Genomic DNA, 21,696 nt, shown 5'->3' with positions numbered 1-21,696 from the left:
ATTAAATATTGTTACATTACAATGGAAACAATAAATGAATAATAAAACTCGTCGCTCCTAATCCTTCGTCTATATAAAAATTGATCTCTCATCGACCTCTCCATATTATACCGACTATCACGTAAACAATAAAACATCAAATTAATTTAAACTCCATAAGTATTCCTCCAAAAGAAAATCATAAATACAGATGTTCAAATCAAAAACAAAAAGATCAATTAATTAACTTTAAACTCCATAAGTATTCCTCCAAAAGAAATCATAATTCATATTCTTCATTAGTTCTTGCAATTCACGAGCGCGCATGAACTATACTTGTGGTTACGTGGTATATACGGACATTGCGTAAGTGTGCGTGCTTGTCGGACCAATCAGTCACGAGCAAGCGCTCGCAAACGCACACATTTACTTTACTTTACTTATACCGATACGACTTAAACACAAGCATGAGCCACGTGCGCTCGTAATATGCAAGAACTTGACACAGAATTGTTCAAATCCAAACAAGTCTTAATTGAAAATCATAAATCATAATTAATCTGGCGCAAATCAAATACGGATTTTAACCGCGAACATTCTGTTTCGACTAGTTTCCTCGAAAAACAAAATAAAAGCAATCTTGTACAGCTGAAATCATTAGGAACATACATCTGTCATCTCTGAGCAACTCTTTGAGAAAAAATCGTTCAAGAAATTCAAAACTACACTAACATACTTATCACAGGTTAAGGGGACAAGAGAAAGAATTAGTGTTCTCTCAATACAGCGATTATGTGTAAAATAACCTAATACAACTTAGACTTTGTCCAGAAGGAACGTATTCGCCGCGAATCGTTTCGCGCGTATACGCGGATACGTTACGTCCAGAAGACGCGTGCAACCCGCGAGTATTCATACCGCTCCATTTTCGTCGATACGTGCACTCGCTCCGATGTTCGCGCGTAAATTGGACCACAGAGTACATTATATAAATTGGACGCAACCAAAGAGTCTCTAGTATCTTGAATAACGGGCGTCGAGAATCTGGCGTAAGTACTACACGCGATTTCCGCGCTTATTTTAAATTCGCGCGATGCTTGCGAACGCGATGAATTAGCGCCCAGTATCTCGCCACGCGCGTTATGTACTCGTGCGAAACGATTCGCGGCGAATTTGCCCCTTCTAGACAAGATCGTAAGGGTCCGCGCGTTAGCGACGGAACTAAAATCGTTTTAAAATACAAACTAAAATTAGTATAAATTGTAAGCCCACTGCCCAACGCTGGGCGGCTGAGATCGATTACTTATGTATATGTAACCACTGGCGGTGCTCAAGCGCTGAAGCCTAATGACAATCGGTCAATTCCGCGAACAATAGTCTTTACTCCTTCGTATCCATTCACATCGACGTTAAAGTCGCTCGTATCGGTCGCCGTCGATATCCCCATAATATTTTTTTTATTGACAAAAATAATCTCTTTTCCGAAGACGGCCGATTCGTGGGACTCGTATTACCCTATTCAAGTGCTAACAGGCACGGCTTGACAAATTACTTTTCATAATTCAATGGCGTGCAGGCCACAGAGTCACAAAGTAGGTACTCTCCCACGTTGTAATATACTGCTCAAAACAACATATAAGGGCCATCACAACTTTTTTAAATCAGTCAAGTGTTTACATCGATGTCGATTTGAATTAAACAAAATGGTTTATTATAATGATTGCCAAATCATTTACTAAAATATAAATTTGAAGAGAAAATCACTTTATTAGGTTGTAGTACAACTTTATTGGCTCTTATTTTATTCTGAGTAGTTTAGTTCAATCCACATGTTTCATCATGACAGTCAGTAAATAATAATTAACCTAACTTTGCCTATACCCAAGCTCCGAATAACTTGCACGCCACTATCTACTAACTTCACTCACAAATATAACAACGAATTGTGAGCGAAGCGAGCAGGAGGCGCGAAACCTTGCCTGTAACAATTTGAACAGGGGGTAATAAAGTCGTGTGCTGCATCAGTAGGCGAGTGGTCCCCGCCCGTGACGTCATCACGAGGGCTCGCGGCGGCGTGGCGCCCTCATGGCCGCTGCGGCGGCTCACATGGCGGGCGCGCTAATTGACGCGAGGCCTGGGCCGGGCATGTCACAGCACTATAGTCCGAGCACAGCGCGCGGCGCTCAGTCCCACCCGTTCTCTTTCACCATGTGAGCGAGCTCGATTATGAACTTGCCCTCTTTGTATTTCTGACTCGACTCGAATGCATACTCCTGGAAACGAAATAAAAAAAAATTATATCATCTATCATTATCATCACGATCAACCCATCGCCGGCTCACTGCAGAGCACGGGTCTTCTCTCAGAGTGAGAAGGGTTTTGAGCATAGTCTACCACGCTGATGGCCATGTGCGGATTGCGACTTCACACACCTTTGAGAACATTATGGAGAACTCTCAGGCATGCAGGTTTCCTCACGATGTTTTCCTTTAGCAAGTGATATTTAATTACTTAAAACGCACATAGCTCCGAAAAGTTAGAGGTGCGTGCCCGGGATCGAACACCCGACCTCCGATTAGAAGGCGGGCGTCCTATCTACCTATCACACCTATCTAGCTATCACAGCTTGTATCATCTATGCTAATATTTAAAAAAATCAAATCACATTTTAACCAATTTTGCCGTAATTTGGTACAGAGAGAGCTCGCATCCCGGAGAGAATATTTTACATACAATACTTGTACTCACATATTTCCACCCCAACATGGTCTTGCAACACTCGCAGTAAATATCCGCTACGGCGTGCAGCCCCGTCAGCAGCACGCGCTCCTCCGCCGGACCGCAACCCACGTTTACACTGGAAATGTATAGGTACAATACTTATTAATTATTAGGGTTTGTACTAAAATGGCATATAGTTCGAAGAACAGATAGGCGGTGGGGTCTCAACTTTGCACCTGAAAACGTAGCGTTGGCGAACCCCCATTAGTTGGTCAGACGACATCAAATGAGTCGCAGGGAGCTACTGGATACGGGTGGCGCTAGACCGCGGCTTGTGGAAGTCCCTACAAGAGACCTATGTCTAGCAGTGGAAGTCTACCAGTTGACGACGCGACATGATCAAAATGTTAAAAAAGGAACCCTTATGGCGCAACTTTGCCCGTCGTCTGTCTGCTGCCTAACTACATAGTATCTTGTACTAAAACTGCAAATGTCAAAAAATTCCAGCAGAAGCAGTTTTTATTTCATTTTTAATCTGTGCTATGCGTACTGATGATTTCATTAAAATATGTTAATTCGCGCGGCCGTTTCACGATCAAGGATTTTAGATTTAGAAGCACCGTTATCGTAAGTATCGTTTGGGGATGAGAAGATGAGAATCCCGTTTAGTTACAAGTCGACGAATTTGCAAATGCCCGTTTCTCCATCACAAAAACTTGCCTCCAAGGATCTGTTCAAATGCTAAGTGCATTCGTAGTAAAAAATTCCACAATTCCACGCAAATAAAAATGCCGGTAACGCAAGTCTGAATAGAATATTGGTTCGCTCAAGGATAGTGCATAAATACGAGCTCATGATATATGAAATATGTATGACACTAACCCAATGTTGTGTGGAAATAGGTCGAGTTACGAATAACTTACAATATTGAGACAATTCCACCTACTTCATTTGATTTTACATTCAGCGTTGTGCAAATAGGTTATACTTGCGCAAGCGTATTTTTGTAGTATGTTTCAATAAATTAAGTTATTCTATTAAAGCCTGCCTACATGATCAGATTTTGATTGTTACAACGCATTATATTTAGGGATATGTTGCTTTACATTTGAATTAGTAGGGTACTTGTACAGGAATTAAGAAATTATAGAGAAATGCAAAATAGATTTTCAGTCAAGATTCTTAAGAATTTCACTTGCTAAAATTGTATTCATCTTTCAAGAAGATTTGAAACTGAATACCTAAGTATTCAGTTATACAGTCAGTTTCAAATCTTGTTAAAACTAGGTAAAGTTTTAAGTATCTTACTTCTCACGCTCTGAATACATCGAGTTGTATGGCGGTAACGGAATTAATCAAATGAATTTAGTTACAACTGCCGAGAAGAACCAGCAAGAAACGTTGTGCTATTGCTATCCTTTTAGCTTTATACTTAACTGTAAGAATGATAGCACTATTTTTTTTCGTACTTTCGTATTGAAGTCTACACGAGTTTTCTAATTTCAAATTCGTTGTAAAGAAAATATATAATGGTGCCTACAGATTTGCTTAATTTTTGACGATACTTAATGGCGCTTGATTTGCTGTATTTTGACGATCAATAAGATCTTATAGTTTCTTAGGGATTTGTTTGATTAGGTACTCATATCGATCGTTACTTTTGCATCTTAAAGATCGATAAATATCATGGTTAAATTCACATCACTCGTTGGTTTATCAATCGACAAAAGTGATCCATAGTGGGGATCGGCAAAAATACGATGTCGATCGTCTGTTGCTTACATCAATCACACGTTTCAATAGTCAAAAATTGAGCAAATCTGTAGAGACCTTAAAAATGTAACTCACACTGAATTGAAGAGATACGCGCGCCCCTGGCTGCCTTGGAACGACTGTAAAATAACAGAGTACAATTTTTAAAATACTGCAACAGAAATAAAACATTTAATGAGTTAATTTAGAAGCATCACGAACTGCGGCCAAAGTGTGATGAAGGCTTTTTACAACATTGTTGCTTACAAGACTACCATTGAAATTTACTTTCGCATCATCTACCTATTTCGTTTTTTTTTAAATCAAAATAGCGAGTAAACGAGCAGGCGGGTCATCTGATGTTAAGTGATTACATGAACATTTGCAGTAGGTAGGTACCAGAGGAACCGCCAATGCGTTGCTGGCCTTTCAGGAATTTGTTGGTCCCCTTGAATAAATACATGTTGTAATCTAATGGGAACACTGCCGAAGGGTGTGGGTTGTATCTACCCATATCTATCCATTAATTTGAAACTACATAGTTTAAATGAAAGCCTTTATAGGTGCAACAAATGACTCTGACGTGGATCAACGTACTCTGGCGTTACTTATAAGAGTCCCCGCAGACCACAAACTTTTTATCGGCCGATAGTTTGGTCGGTTTCTTAATCAGTATGAAGATGTATGTAAGTGCGCAAATTATAACGATTACATCTTCATACAGATTAAGAAACCGACCAAACTATCGGCCGATAAAAAGTTTGTGATCTGCGGGGACTCTTAAGGTTATCGCTTACGTCAAAAATAATTATTTCTTAGTGATTATTAGGTAATTACTCGTGATAGAGGGTCTTCCAAATTATGCAAAAGCCACGTCCTCTGTTATTTTTTAGTTCGCTTGAGTGCTACGCCAGAAAAATTGTGTACGACTGCATAAAAGGCCCATACGCACGGTCGACTGGTTGCCCGGCAACTCGGTCGACGGCGACCATTAGAATCTGTGATTTGTATGGAAGTTGCCGAGTCTACGCACGGAGCTGCGGCGACTCTGAGTTGAGTTTCAACTTGAGTTGCCCGTCGACTGAGTTACCGGGCAACTATTGACCGTGCATATACTCTAAAAATACGATTATAATCGCCTTCTGTCGTATCACGATTCACATCACGCCATAATACTAACTTGTTCACAATTATTTGTTTCAACCTTTTGAGTCGATTCACATTGGCAGCGGATCGAAGCGAAATTCTGAAACTATACAAGCATATTGACTTTATGGTACTTAATTGAATTTCGCTTCGATTCGCTGCCAATGCGAATCGACCCTTTCAATGTTTTTGTATGCTTGCAATGCAGTTTAAGTAATTTTAAAGGTTTGTAAAGCTTCCAAATATGCTTTTAAGCAAAATCAGGCTTCGGGGGACGCCTGACAGAGGCGAAGCTTCTACACATTTTTCGGTGAAACTAACCGGACTGGACATCGGTCCGGTACGGTCCAGTCCAGTTAGTCAGTCAATATGAAGAAGTTACATAAAATAACAAATTGCTGTCTCGTTTGTCTCAGAAAAGTGGATTGGTATACTGACGTTTTTTCTCATTTTCGACAGACCCCAAACATTCGTAAACAGAATGTACAGGAGAGTATGGTGAACAGCTAAAGCTGAGTTTGCCTTCGCTTGCAAGGAATCATGCGAAGGCCTCTGAGGGTGAGATCTATAGAGCGCACTCTGTCTTAGCTTAGACTTAAGACAGAACTATATCTCTCACATAAATCTGTCTCGTTTTAACTCAATCTTAAGTCTGAGCAAAGTCAAAGTGCGCTCTATAGATCTCAGCCTGAAAGATTTACCCGCTAGAGTCGGAGTCCGGGGTCAAAGCGTTGCACATTTCCGCGGCAGGATGGTCTCTCACCTTGGATATAAGTTCGTCATGGCTGGCCAGGTGCGCGCGGCAGTGGATGCAGCTGTAGGTGCGGTGCGCCGGCGGCAGGTACGCCTGGAACGTCTTGACGGGCGTGCGCGCGACCGCCGCGCCCTCGCCTGCCACCCCGCCACGGTTAGTCACCCCCTCACGCATGAGTGCCTGCTAGCTACCAACACACACCCCGTCAGAACCCGCCGAGGAACCCTTCTTCGCTAACACAGTCAAATCGTAACTCTTACGTTAGACCCGGTTACAGCATTTACTACGCACGTTTTTTTTTGTTTTTTTGGATACGTAGTAGCGCATATATTGAGTAGGTATAGAACCATTCACACGTTGTTTGTAGTTTGTACTACAAAAAACGTATACAGTTTATATCCGTGTGAACGGTTCTATACTCAGTGTATGTAGGTACCACTACGTATTCGATAAGATTTATTTTGCAAAAAACGTGCGGTGTTAAAGCTGCGTGAACGGGGACTTAGGGTGAGATCTATAGAGCGCACTCTGAATTTGCTTAGACTTAAGACAGAGTTAAAACGAGACAGAGCTATATCTCCCGCATAAATTTGTCTCGTTTTAACTCAATATTAAGTTTGAACAAAGTCAAAGTGATAGATATATACCTATATCTCAGCCTTAGGGTATTCGCACAAGGCAATATTTTTACGTCACAAAATGAACTTCGCGCAAAGTTACGATTTTAACGTCAGAGAATCAGGGTCCTGTATTACCAAACTTGTGACGCATCGTGCCTGATTTACACCATGTTAAGTAAGTAACATATTATGCAGGAGATAAGTTTAAGCTTAAGTTTAAGGCTGAGATCTATAGAGCGCACTTTGACTTTGCTCACCTTAAGAGTGAGATAAAACGAGACAGATTTATGTGAGGGATATAGCTCTGTCTCATTATAACTCTGTCTTAAGCTAAGTCAGAGTGCGCTCTATTAGATCTCACTTTATGGGCAGATTACACCTACCGAGTACAGTGGCGAGTCAGTGTCCTCGGCCGAGTACTCGGTTGGTATAAACACTTTAACGAGTGCAATTTCTCAGCCACAGCACTGTCTCGGCCGAGTGACATTTTACTGTCTCGCTTCACTACTCGGTAGGTGTAATCTCCCATAAGTGTAAGTGATAAGTGTATTTTGAAGAAGTAGTCGTTTGGCAAGTAGTCATAATATCGGGAAGTGGTCATATTGGAAGTGGTCATAACGGGCACCAAAAGAAGTACAATAACCAAAAGAAGTATAATTTCCCGATATGACCACTTCCCGATATTATGACTATACTTCCCAATACGACTACTTCATCAAAATTAAAATTGGCCTTCTGTTAAAACTAGATTTAGATTAAATAATAATTATGTATTTCGCTGTTGATTAGGTACTTTAAATAACGAAAAAAAAGTACGCTTATCATCTGACACTTAAACTTCTTACCTGCATATTATGCTACTTACTTAACATTGGGTAAATCACGCTTTACAACTATCGTAATCCTTGTTGTTGATGATTTTATTTGGGCTAGATCAGTACCTATATTATAAAGTGAAAGTGTGTTGTTTGTTGGTTTGTTGGTTCCTTGGTTTGTTGGTTTGTCCTTCAATCACGACGCAACTGAGCAACGGATCGACGCGATATTTTTTGCATGGGTATAGTTAAAGACCTGGAAAGTGACATAGGCTACTTTTTAATTTTTTATTTTTTAAAAAAATTTAAAATCTAAATCCACGCGTACGAAGTCGCGGGCATCAGCTAGTAGTTAATATTACGACAACTAAGAATTTCACCAAATAGTACAATAGTTCGAATATAAAGGATTGCGATAGTAATTAACATTGTAACATGATGTATCAATGTTGGTATACAGGGGCAGCTCAAGTCAACAATCGTCCAACAACCCCACCTGTAATCTACAGTTTTGCCCTAAGCGCACTATATACCACCGCCATTGGGACGCGTTTATATTATTATATCAAGATTCAATACACAATCAATCTGTACATGTATTTTTTTAAATCTTTACCTAACAGACTTGATAATTTAAAGAAGCTTTTAAAAATCCTGTAGCTTACTAAAATAGTACCTATTTCATGTTATACCTAAAGTCACTATGATTTGCAAATTTCAATTCAATTTCAATTATTTATTTTGTTTACCAAGATAAGTACTTAAGTACAATTTTACCTCCTTACAAATAGTTTCAATAATGGGTATAATGCTAGTATAACAATATGTGATCCTGCCCAGCAGTGCTTAGACACTCGTACTAAGGTAGCTTGTGTTACGAGGTTAGCAAAATAAAGATTTCGAGATGATTTCGAGTTAGCTTCGACTCGAAATCCATATTTTGTGCGTGTTTCTTCTCCTAAATCATTAGAAAAAATATCAAAAAAAGGTATCTTCTACAGCTGTTCGCAAATCTACTAGGGTGGCCGTCGTATTTCGTTAAAGATTAAAAGTATAGCATTTCCAACAACATAATCCCAATCGCAGTTTAGCTCATCTATAGTGCGCGTGGGGCATCAAAGTAACAGGACTCATGCGCTAAACACAACACAAGCAACGTATTGTAACTTAACATAACAATAAACTAAAACTAGGGTAAACTAAACAAAATACCTATCTTTCATCTATACCTATAGTCCGTACAAAATGACTTCTCACGACGCCATTTTAACTCTATGGGCTCAAACTGTCATGACAAAAGTACGGTTCACCTTTAAAATAGGACTACAGTGCGACAAAGCTATATTGGCGCGTGGCGAAAATCGGAACTAACGCTGCCGTCAAGTATCCCCTTTGTTCTTGTTTGAATATTCTAAGCCTTTGTTCTCCAACAGCGCCCCCCTGTCAATGTCATTCAAGTTGCCAAGAGAGCCTTGTCGCACTGTAAAACTAAAGTCGTACTTTGACATGGACAGATGTCGATTCAGTTCAGGATTCAGGAGTAATCTGAGGACACTCTAGTCCACTCTAGAAACATAACATTTTTGCATGTAACATGTGCTCTGTGCATCGTACACCCCCAAACGAAAGGGTTTTCAGAAATTCTACACGAGCGAAGCTTGGACAGATCAGCTTGTTCAGAAATAAAATATACCTGTGGTGAAACATGTAAAGGTGTTGAAAGAAATTAGGAAACTTGAAAGCTATGGGTTTGTAATTTCAAAATACAACTAATCATTCCATAGATAGGTAGGTAAGTTCCTTAAATAGATAGTATAGATACTACAACTCTTAAGTACAATAGATTGCATAAAATTGTGATAAATTATTTCTGAAAAAATTACACGGTTAATTATAAAAACAGCCAAAATCCCGGAATTAAATATAACAAAAACATGTTATTCAGAAAAAAATGGATATACTTAAATTTTGTACAATTCCCTACGTACCCTATTAAAACTACACTCATGAGTCATATAACTTATGTTCGTTTTACCTAATTTAACAATCTTCAGTCTAATTTAAAATCAGATGGCCATATAGATTTGCAGTTTGCAGCCATATTTAATTTAATAAAAAAATTTCTGCGTAAAAAAGTCTCAATTATGTATAGGTAAGATGTGTACCTCTAACTTCTGAGAGTTATGTGCGTTTTAATGATTAAATATCACTTGCTTCAACGGTGAAGGAAAACACCGAGAGGAAACCTGCAAACTGCATGCCTGACAGTTTTCCATAATGTTCTCAAAGGTGTGTGAAGTCTAACCAATCCGCACATGGCAGCATGGTAGACTATGGCCAAAACCCTTTTCACTCTAAGAGGAGACCCGCACTCTGTAGTGAGCATGATGAGCGGTGATGGGTTGGATCATGATGATGTGTACGTCATAATGTCTGGTTACTCAATTAATATGCATCGGAAGCAGCAACAGAAATACAGATATTATGATCTCTAAGTTCTCTCATCTCAGCAAATTGTCATCAATTGTACCAATCACAGAGTACATTATATAATATACTGGTACCAATTATTAGAATCACTACCAGTCCTTGTACTTCATCTATTAGTTTGCATGGAAACAATGAATGCATTCTAATTATGAATTATTATTCAGAAAAACTGTGCGTATTAATTTTATGTCTTTTTGGCAATTTTTACGCAATAGTACTTAGTACATATCCATTATGATATTATATTCACCACTACTATCAATACCTACTTATATATAACTTAATATTTCACCACAGGCAATTTTTGTTCCACTGATTGCTGATATTCCACTACCTAGTCATATTTTACGGGAATCCTCGTGTAAGTTCCATACCTACCAAATCAATTGATCTTTATTTACAATTTGTAGCCCGTGGGAGTGACTATTTATTTCTATTTTATTTTAGGAATTACTTTGTCGCGAGGAACCCTACCATTTTATGGAACTTTTCCATTTTCCACACAATGTTTTTGTAACTATTGGTAATTTATAAAGGGAACATAGGCACTAAAGGAATAATTATAATCCAAAGGAAAGAAGTCTCTATGTAGGCAGTACCTATTTTAACGCCCGTGGGAGGTGATTATTTATTTTCTATTTTTATTTAGGAATATACATTGTCGCGAGGAAACCTACCATTTTATGGAAATTTTCCACTCCACACAATTGTTTTGTAACTATTGGAAATTTATGAAGGGCACATCGTAATAAGGTACAAGTCCGTAGCCGTGTCGCCGTCACACTACATACTGGTTTCTATGTATTTCTATAAAAACCTTCTGTGCTAGCGACACATCGTCGTGTAGAAGGTATTCATAGAAACCAGCTGCTCGGCTATTGGCTACAATGCATTGTTGCAACAAGAATACCATAAATTTAGTCAATCACGATTGCGATTGTAATAATGATTGACGCAGATTTTCCGCAATCGACCTGCAGTAGTGTGCTGCTGTCGGCTACGGACTCGTGCCTGTAGGATGAAGGTATGGACGTATAAAGGTGTGTGCAGACCTGCCTGGCGCGAGCAGCACGCGCCCGCCGCCCACATGAGCCGCGCGGACCGACGGTCACCTGCCGCGCGCGGCCTCGCGTCGCGCCGCGCGCTCTCTCCTGCCGCCCGCCACCCTCTGCTGACAAACAAACACTCCCATAAAGTACGCTTAGCGACAAAAGATCATAATCAATCACATATTTTCTCTGCCGTGTTCTCTCAAAATTATAATATTATGGGCTAATGGGAATCTTTACAAGGGACGGGATAAACAAATTCTTTAAGGGCCGGCAAAGCGTAGGCAGTTGATCTGCTTATATAGGTATTAGGGTCACCTGATGTTAAGTAATAACCGCGCTCATGAACATCTGCAGCACGAGAGGAACCGCCTATGCGTTGCCAGACTTCCAAGAATTGTTGGTCCGCCAAGTTTCCCGAGTTTACATGTACGTGGAAATAGGATTAAGCTGGGTTTTTTGCGATAAACCAATAGCCTCACTAGTTTTCAACACATTGATCAGGTGTGGAGTTGCACCAGCCAGCGGTGGGATCGTATTTGAAGACCGTTGACCGATGATTCGCACAACGAACAACTACGTTTAAGTGCGAAAAGAAACCCAAGATTAAGACTTCTTCAGTACCTACCTTACAAGTTCATCGTACGAAAGGAGGAAATATCGCGTTCAAAAGTCTACGAAGTACGGAGCAAGCGGAGCGGCAAGGTCGCGCCGTCACCGGGATTTGAACCGCGACGGTACACCGAAAAACTCGCAAATTTACAGGTATTAGGTATTTGTATAGTCCAGTGGTGGTAATCCCCATGTACGTGGACGGACGACATCAGACAAGTCGCAGGGAGCCGCTCCTTACTTCTGTTATCAATGGAGCCGCTGGATTCAACCGGGTGCAAGACCGGTGCGTGTGGAACTACAAGATACCTATGTCCAGCAGTAGACGTCTATCGGACATCGGTTGTGTTGTTGATGATGATGTAGCCTAGTGGTGTAGGACGTCGGCCTTCTTTCGAAAGGTCACGGGTTCGATCTCGGGCATGCACCTTTTACTTTTGGAGCTATGTGCGTTTAAGCAATTAAAGATCACTTGCTGTAACGATGAAATAAAACATCGTGAGGAAATCTATAGTCCAGACCTGTGGACCTCTGGAACAATTACTAAGTGTGGAAATAATAATTAGTTAAAGCGAAAAGAGAGCGCATGTATGTTTTGTACAGTGAATTGGAGCGGATATTACTCACGGCAAATAGGTTCGTTAGGAAATTACTGGACCTGCATTTGGAGCTAGTTAGCCAATGGGCAAACACAGGGCTATAACAGGAATGGAATAGGTACAAATCTATAATTGAAGCCTCATAGTTCAACCGGTACCTAAGGAGTGGACTGAAAACCGGAAGGTCGACGTTCAAACCCCGCCCGTTGCACTATTGTCGTACCTACTCCTAGCACAAAGCCTGGCGCATAGTTGAAGAGGAAAGGGGACTATTAGAACAAAAGAAAAAAATAAATACTTATGTAATTTCCGAAAGCCCTAAAATTTTTTGGTTGCAGTTGCGTGCAAATTTTTTTCCTAATTTTCTCTTCTTTTCAGGATGCCTGTTCGTGCAAAAAATCACCTCGAGCTGTGCTCCATGTCCATTGCGACGTGATTAAAGGACAAACCCAACACACTTCACATTTATAATATGGGTAGTGATTATTGAATCATCATCGTCATCAACTGACAGACGTCCACTGCTGGACATAGGTCTCTTGTAAAGACTTCCACACACCACGGTCTTGCGCCGCCTGAATCCAGTGGCTCCCTGCGATTATTAATTGAATAAATTATTATATAAACTAGCTGCCTGGCAAACTCGTTCCGCCCAACAAGTCGATTCAATTTTTTAAAGTTTCTCTCCGTAAGAACCATCCTCGTACTTCAAGGAATATTATAAAAAAGAATTTGCGAAATCGTTCAGCTGTTCTCGCGATTTGCGATGACTAACAATTTAGTGATTCATTTTTATATTATAGAAGACATGCATGAAATAAATAAATGACAATGGACTATGCAAATGGATTAAGTTAAGTCTTTAGAATAGTACCTAACCTAAAACCAAGTCAGTCGTGTTGGATCTATGATGGCATCCAGCGAATCGCAGCTAATATTCGTCGTGAAAGTTCGAACTCTCGACTGATTCTATTTACGATTGAGTTCAATTTGGTTATCTGACAAAATGCAACGAATATTCGTCCTTCGAGAAGTCCAGGATGAATTTCCGGTAGAGTCAATTAGGAAACGATATTTTCTAAATTGGCTGAGATCTGGTTATTCCGATGGACTTGAAGTCAACTATCGGATTTCTTGTAAAGGGTAGGTAGTACTAACGGGCAGAAAGTAATGTAGAAAATCGGCCTGAATTAAATTTCGGCTTTGTAGGCGTTGTCTCTGTCACTCATACCTATATATTTTATCGGTCTCAACGACTGAAATCTGTATTACAGGTCGATGTACCTACATGATTTTCGGCCAAAATGTCAAAATCGGTTAAAGGCACCTGTAGATAGAGAGACACACTTTCGCATTTATAATATTAGCAATAGTATGGATAGTATGGATTAGTTTGAATGTAAAGGAATAGTCCAGTTACCTATTCAGAAGATTGTATACGCGTTCTTTCAGCGTGACGTCCACGGTCCAGCTTTTAATAAAACACGATCCACATCAAATTATGTACCCACTTCAAAAATATAATATTCTGTCATCTGAAAAAATTAAAACCGGCCAAGTGCGAGGGTTCCGTACTACAGTCGTATTTTTTTCGAAATTTTGCACGATAATTCAAAAACTATGATGATGCATAAAAATAAATAAAAATCTGTTTTAGAATGCACAGGCAAAATCCCTTTCATATGATACCCAACTTGATATAGTTACCTTACTTCGAAAATTGAAAAATACTAATTTTTAGTTCATGACCACAATTTTTTTTTGTGTGATGTAACCACAAACTCGCGGTTTTCAGATTATTTCCCTAATGTCAGCTATAAGACCATACGTACCTGCCAAATTTCATGATTCTAGGTTAATGGAAGTACCGGTAGATTTCTTGACAGACAGACAGAAGTGATCCTATAAGGGTTCCGCTTTTCCTTTTGAGGTACGGAACCCTAAAAACGGAGGGTAAATAGAATAAATTCGTTAACGTGTCGCCCGTTGAAGGCTTAATGTCAAGGATGGCGTTTCAAGAACCTAATTTGGTGAGCCGGTCACGTCTCGTTCAGTTTATTTAACTCGCTCGTAAAGTTACTTCATAATTTTATATTTTTTCTGATACAGTTCGCGAACAATAATGGCTTATGTATGTGTTGTTTCTAGTCAAGGTAAAGGTGGACTTCCATGGGTCGCGGACGAAGCGACTGATGCGCGCGCGCAAACTCAATCTGAAACTACAGCTGCGCGATTGCGAGAGAATGACACTACAATGTCACGATCGCAATCACCTCTGTTTGGTTGACGCTCGCGCACTACTGGCTACAATGCATTATTGCAACAACAATTGCATACATTCAGCCAATCACGACAATTGAGATTGTAATAATGATTGATACTGGTTTTACGAAATCGACCTACAGTGCGACAAGGTTCGTTTGGCACTTGAATGACATTGACAGCTTTAGCTCCTTTAGCTCCTACCTATAAACAAAGACGCCGCGTTATTACCTACACTACGTGATTAATGAATAGGGGTCAATACCCCCAGCAATGAGAAATACAATGCAGACAGATTTCTGGAGTAGTGGCCCCGGACGTTGGCCGTTTAACCTTAGCCACACTTTGAATGAATACAAAGCCAATTCGGACAATGTGTTTAATGTATTTAACACACGTTTTCATCAGGTTACTTAGTCAGACAGGATGAAAAAAAAATCCGATGCCCGCTTGACTTTTGAGCAATAGGTATATTATTAGCAAGTAATATTTATTACTCGCTGATGATCGCAACTTAGTTCGCGTGGATTTCGGCTTTTACAAATCCTGTGGGAACTCTTTCTTATTGCGGGATAAAAAGTATCCTATGTCATTCTTTTAGGCAATATCAATAGTATTTATTTATTTATTTATTTATTTTATATCTAATTAGAACGGCAGTGCCACTTACACTAACTAGATGATTAATAATAAATTTAAATACAAATAAAGGTACAAGAAAAAAGATAAAAAAAGCATAATAAGCATAAGCTCATGTCACTTCTTTTAGATTCAGATTCAGATTTATTTATTTGCTTTCATGTACATTAATTGATGGTGGGTGCTTAAAGCTAAAAGCTAAATACATGAGACCCTGTCAGAGTATTGCAAATACAATTTTAGGTACAAAGACAATATAAATACATAATAGTATTATAAGTAATTTAGTACTCGCTGATGCCCTCGATTTAATTTGCGTGGATTTATTTGTGCTTTTAAAAATCCTGTGTGAACTTTATTTTGCGGGATAAAATGTAGCCTATGTTAGCCTCTTTGGTCTAACTAAATCCATGCAAAATCACGTCCATCCGTCGTGCTACTCAGTTAAGTGAACTAAAGTTAAGGAATCTCGGTTTGATCCTGAATCGACGATATGTCAAATATTACTATGATGGCATATAATCAAAGAAAAATAGGGCTACTTTAGCGCTACCTGCGTCAAATGTACTAACATTTGACGCATGCCATAGTGACGTCGAAGCCTCGTTTTGTTAGAAGTTCCCTAACTGTCGTCAACTGTGGTTGCGACGTGATTGAAGGACAAAACGATCAAACCAATAAGCTAAACAAACAAACACACTTTCGCATTTATAGTATGGGATGCGATTTGGGAGGCAGCGGTAACATGAGTCACACAATTTGATAGACCGCCTGATGTTATCGCGGGCAGTGGACGGAATCAGAAGGTGGTCGGCGAGCTTTTGAAACAATAGGACGTGCCTCATGCCTGCTAGTATAACTGGAGATCAACAAGATAACATTGAAAAGCAAGTGCTTGTATTATGTACCTACTGGTAGGCAATGAACAAATGAACATTTTATGGAATGAGACGTCACGTAAAAAAGCGCTCGGATGACTGTGAAGGGTTCTTGTTCTCCTCATAATATCTTGTTTTAAACTTTAAACTTAGGTGTCTTTAATCTCTATCTCATCGGAGCGAGACCAATAATTAATCTATGCTCTATCTGTTTCTAGACAATTTTATTCACACCAGCTGAAGCCTGCGATTTCGTCGCAATGGATTAAAGTTTTTTTAATCCCGTGGACTGTACATAAATGTACAGTCATATGCAAACAAGTCGCAACAGTGCAACGAATCAACGTGATTTTGTGCATACCTACCTGAAAAGTCAGAGTTTCCACCGGGATTTTTAAAAACCTAAATCCATAAGGATGAAGTCGCGGGCATAAGCTAGATTGTAATATGGGTTATATATCCAAAATTGTTATCACTTATCCGATAAACAAAACAAAGAGTTCACACTTCACAGACGAAAAAAAGAAGATTTTATTGAATGAAATGTTTATCTTTAATTCTTCCCACGCTAAAATACCGGCGCAGACATAACAAATAGGTGTTCAGATTCGCTATCTAATATGTATTAGTATTTCGCGATTCCGAGTTCGTTCACCTCAATTCGATGACACATATTCTAATCTCCTTCACCGCTAAATCGGTTTAATTGAAGTCGCTGTGAACTCGTGAAATGATGATACAGTCTTCATGAATTTTCATTCGGTTTAGTTTCCACTGGTCGTTTTACAGCAATATGGTCAAGAAAAATTATACGCTATTCAAGTGAAACAATTGTATTGTCTAAGAGGATTGCACTTTGTGTTTGGTTCAATTTCATTGAGTATCTACATCTAAATAGGTATATACATATAAAAGGAAAAGGTGACTGACTGACTGACTGATCTATCAACGCACAGCTCAAACTACTGGACGGATCGGGCTGAACTTTGGCATGCAAATAGCTATTATAACGTAGACATCCGCTAAGAAAGGGTTTTTTGCAATTTCAACCCCTAAGGGTTCACCCCATAGGAGTTTGAAATTTGTGTAGTCCACGCGGACGAAGTCGCGAGCATAAGCTAGTTTAATATATAAAAGGAAAATCGGTAAATTTGATCGTTTATGGCCAGCGTTAGGGCTTCTAGGGCTTGTTGCAACAATCGTTACACGTGCGGGTTTCGCCCTTGTTTACATTCAGCGCACCCACACGGCGAGCTGTCAACAGCCAACTGCTAGCTAACTCTGTTATGCAATAACCCCGTTTACATGCATACAGGAAACTTACTTCAGTTGTGATGGCTCTAAAGATGCATCCACACTGTAGTTACTTTTTGGACCAAAATATCCAAATAGATATTTGTTGTTAAATAGGTTGCCATGTTAAATAACATTGTCTAACTTCCCCTTCGGCGGTGGTGATTCCATTAGATTACAACATAGGACATGGGGTTATTCAAGGGGCGGACCAACAAATTCCTGAAAGGCCGGCAACGCATTGGCGGTTTCTCTTGTAGGGAGGTAGTTACTGCAAATGTTCATGGGCGGCGGTAATTACTCAACATCAGGTGACCCGCCTGCTCGTTTGCTCGCTATAAATAAATAAATCTTTATTTAAAGCAACTAGGGCTCAGTTGTTAGTAGACAATTTGAATTCTTAAATAACTATTGTTAGTAATAAAGTAGGGGATAAGGGAGCTATTTTTATTTTAAAAAATCACATTTTAACATTTTCTTATGGATGCGATGAGCAACATTCAACAAAATAGCAACGTGGTCGCAAAAGTTGAAGAAAGTCACCTAATGATTTCGTGTTGCAGTATGTTGCTTCACAAAAAGTAACTGCGGTGTGGATGCACCTTAGTACACGTCTTGGCCCAATACTTTGGACTTTACCACTATATACTCGTGTATTATGAACATGTCAAACAGCCTTGTATTTATTGGTTTCTAAATATATTGGCGCATTGGCCCATTATCGTCTTTGAACATTAACGGGTTTTCAAAAGCGTTAAACTACGTAAACAGCTTTAAGCAATAACTTACCAGTTTTGCAACTAAGTGTCTAGGTACTTTTAGTAAGTATTTAGGTATCTATTCACTGTTTAATGATTTCGACAACAATTCTATACATATCCGGAGAATTAAAGACCTTGGCACGAGTATCTAGTTAAGTGGTATTGTTATATTATATCGTAGGTATACCTTTCGATTAGAAGGGAAGGTGAATTTTACATTAGGAAAGTCTAAAGGCTAAACACGTACAGTACGCGGCAGAAAATGATGTACATCCTTTAGAGTGACATTTCGGATTTGTAGAGCCTTGTCTCTGTCACTCATATCATTATAATGTCACTATAATGACGTTTTGTCGGTGTCAACGACAGAGACAATGCTCTACAAATCCGCTATCTCCTAAAGGTCGATGTACAATATTTTCTGCCGCGTACTGTAGCTTGTTTATTGCTGATCACGGTTAAGACGAGTTTAAAAATATTTGATAAAAATCTATAGTTTCGTATCAAAGGAATGTTCATTTGACATAATACCCGGCTGAGTTTGTGGGCGCGTTTGAAACCCTCGTGCCAAATTTCACCATGTAAATTAATCATGGTTTAGTTAACATTCATTGTATTTTTCCTTTTTGAAAATCTCGTATGTCATCTGCCAAATGTCTGACTCGCACTTGGCCAGTTTCTTATTATTGTTACCTATTTACCTATACATAATATCGCAAACAAACAGCTAGGCAACACTGTTAATGCAATATTCTCACTGACTTGAGAGTTGAGAGTCGAGTATCGAACGGGCCCGTTGTGAAGGACAAGGGTTTCGTTCTGAAGCCGTAGACTGGTGTCAAGTGCGAGCAGAACTCGGTATAAAAATAAAAGGCTATTGCTGGAACACTGTAGCAAGCCTCAATAGCTCAACCGGTAAAGGAGTGGACTGAAAACCGAAAGGTCGACGGTTCAAACCCCGCCCGTTGCACTATTGTCGTACCTGCTCCTAGCACAAGCCTGACGCTTAGTTGGAGAGACAAGGGGAATATATTAGTCATTTAACATGGCTAATATTCTTTAAAAAAAAAACTGTAGGTACTCTTCTCCGACCTAGTATAATAACCTTCCAGTATTTAGCTTGATTCGCAAGATAAAGTTCAATAGCTAAAATAAAACCGCACTAATACTTAATCTGAATTTGTTGTATAATTTTACATATATTTTTCTTTTTGAAAATCTCGTATGTCATCTGCCAAATGTCTGACTCGCACTTGGCCAGTTTCTTATTATTGTTACCTATTTACCTATACACTTATCGTATTCTCACTGGCTTGAGAGTGGAGACTCGAGTATCGAACGGGCCGCGTTGCGAAGGACAAGGGTTTCGTTCTGAAGCCGCGGACTGGTGTCAAGTGCGGGCAGAACTGAGTATAAAAATAAAAGGGCTATTTCTGGAACACTGTAGGTACTCTGCTCTGACCTAGTATAATAACCTTCCGGTATTTAGATTGATCCGCAAGATCAATAGCTAAAACCGCAATACTACTTAATCTGAGTTTGTTGTTTTTACATGTAGATATACCTATGTAGGTACCTACCCTGATCTTCACAACCTGATCCTTCATGACCTGATCTAGACGCGCACAAAAAAGAAGATTTTTAGTATTGAGAAATTCCCACAAGAATCGGGATCCTTAAAAAACCTAAATTAACGCAATCGAAGTTGCGGTAATAAAACGAAAAGGTGACTGACTGACTGATCTTTCAACGCACAGCTCGAACTATTGGACGGATCGGGCTGAAATTTAGCATGCAGTTGCAGATAGCTATTACGACGTAGACATCCGCTAAGAAAGGGTTTTTGAAAATTTTACCCCTAAGAGGGTAAAACAAGGGTTCGAAATTTGTGTAGTCCAAGCGGACGAAGTCGCGGGTTTAAAGCTATGAGGAAGTGCAGTCAAATCGAGTTCTAGATTGGGAGTTGGGACGCGGCTGCTCGCGCCAACGCGTAGCATATTTTAGGCAAGATATTATTAGACGGGATCGTCTGCAATAACCTTGCATAAAATCAAGATCAATAACTAGGTATTTATTTGGTGTAGCTCCGAGCACTTCGACCGCAAGAGAGGGTGCAGAGATCTTCTTCCCTGTAAATGCAATAGCATTTTTCGACTCTCTTTTTTCATGTTCAGAATCAGGAAGTAAGTTAAATATTTTTTTGTTCAAAATTTAAATATACCTCTGTGAATCTGTGTAGATAGCAGAACAAATAGGTATATGGTAGGTGTCTCATTGCGAAAGAATATTATAAGAGAATAGCATAATTTTTTTTATTCATATAAACTTTACAAGGTTTTTGAATCGTCAACTGAAGTTAATACTACATATTAGTTCGTAATGCCCTTCTTATAGACATAGATAACACACCAAGAAAGTTTTGAAGTAAAGAGTTCCTCTTTCGCGTGTATAGTAAACAATAAAGTATAGCCCAATGCCCCACTGGTAAAGATCGTTTGCTATACTATGATATGCTTGCTGCTTGCAGTCAAAGCTACTCAGCCTCCACACCAAAGCATCATCATTGTGGAAATTTTTGTTACATATAACTAAAAAATATGTTTTCGAAAAGTCGCAATTACGTAGTGCTCAACATCAGTTTATTATGTTTTGCTAAATAAATAATCAATGTGATAAATATTATTATTATAACTAATATCTACTTATCAACTAGGTATCTAGGAAATACGGAAAGAAAACATTGGGCCAGGCGCGTCGTGCGTCGTGACTGGTAAACACCGCGTTATCAACCTCTGATAAGGCGATATGTTTTCAAATATTATATAGGTCGATTGTGCTTTGCTGGGTTCAATTTGGGTTCAGGGCAAATTGCGTCAGGATAATGATAAAGGAAACTGTTATGCAACGAGATAACAGAGGTGATTAAAATCTAAGCACAATTATACGCCTTAAGTGGTGCACAGCACGGGCTATATTCGGTTAAAGTTAATGCGAAATAGATGGGAAACGTCGGTCGTGCAGCTGCGTACACTAATAGTGATGTAGATTATCGTATTTGTGTATTGTGAAATATCGCGTACCAGTAGAGCGATTGTCTAAAACCTGCATCGATCATTATTACAATCTCAATTGTTCTGATTGGCTGAATTTGTGCGATTCTTTTTGCAACAATGCATTGTAGCCAATAGTCAGCGAGCGTTAACCAATCAGAGATGATTGCGATCCTGACATTGTAGCTGTCATTCTTCCGCAATCGCGCAGCTGGAAACAGATTAGGCAGAAATGGGCTGAAGGAACTAGAGTGAGTGAGCTTTTGGATTTATCCT

The 21,696-nt window shown here is 39.4% G+C and overlaps 1 protein-coding gene across 11 annotated transcripts in view; it reads right to left on the bottom strand.

Annotated features, from left to right (window-relative positions):
* Positions 1–974: 974 nt before the first annotated feature.
* The window catches only part of Ypel (Yippee-like), a 129,710-nt gene continuing 108,988 nt past the window's right edge, over positions 975–21,696 (bottom strand). For 3 of the 11 annotated variants that reach the window (XM_034976550.2, XM_069503671.1, XM_069503669.1), the window contains 5 exons: positions 11,330–11,448; positions 6,362–6,489; positions 4,549–4,592; positions 2,728–2,836; positions 975–2,252 (listed from right to left, as the gene is read on the bottom strand). In XM_034976550.2, the coding sequence (XP_034832441.2) occupies positions 2,163–2,252; positions 2,728–2,836; positions 4,549–4,592; positions 6,362–6,489; positions 11,330–11,448 (490 nt within the window). In that variant the 3' untranslated portion in view covers positions 975–2,162. Of the gene's footprint in view, positions 2,253–2,727; positions 2,837–4,548; positions 4,593–6,361; positions 6,540–11,329; positions 11,449–21,696 lie in introns of those variants that run through there. The other 8 variants (XM_069503672.1, XM_069503673.1, XM_069503670.1 and 5 more) reach the window with 5 other exon arrangements.

Source organism: Maniola hyperantus, chromosome 15 (genome assembly GCF_902806685.2).
Source record: "Maniola hyperantus chromosome 15, iAphHyp1.2, whole genome shotgun sequence".
Taxonomy (NCBI): domain Eukaryota; kingdom Metazoa; phylum Arthropoda; class Insecta; order Lepidoptera; family Nymphalidae; genus Maniola; species Maniola hyperantus.
The sequence above is the reverse complement of the archived record's forward strand: the minus strand, read 5'-3'. Positions and strand labels throughout refer to the sequence as shown.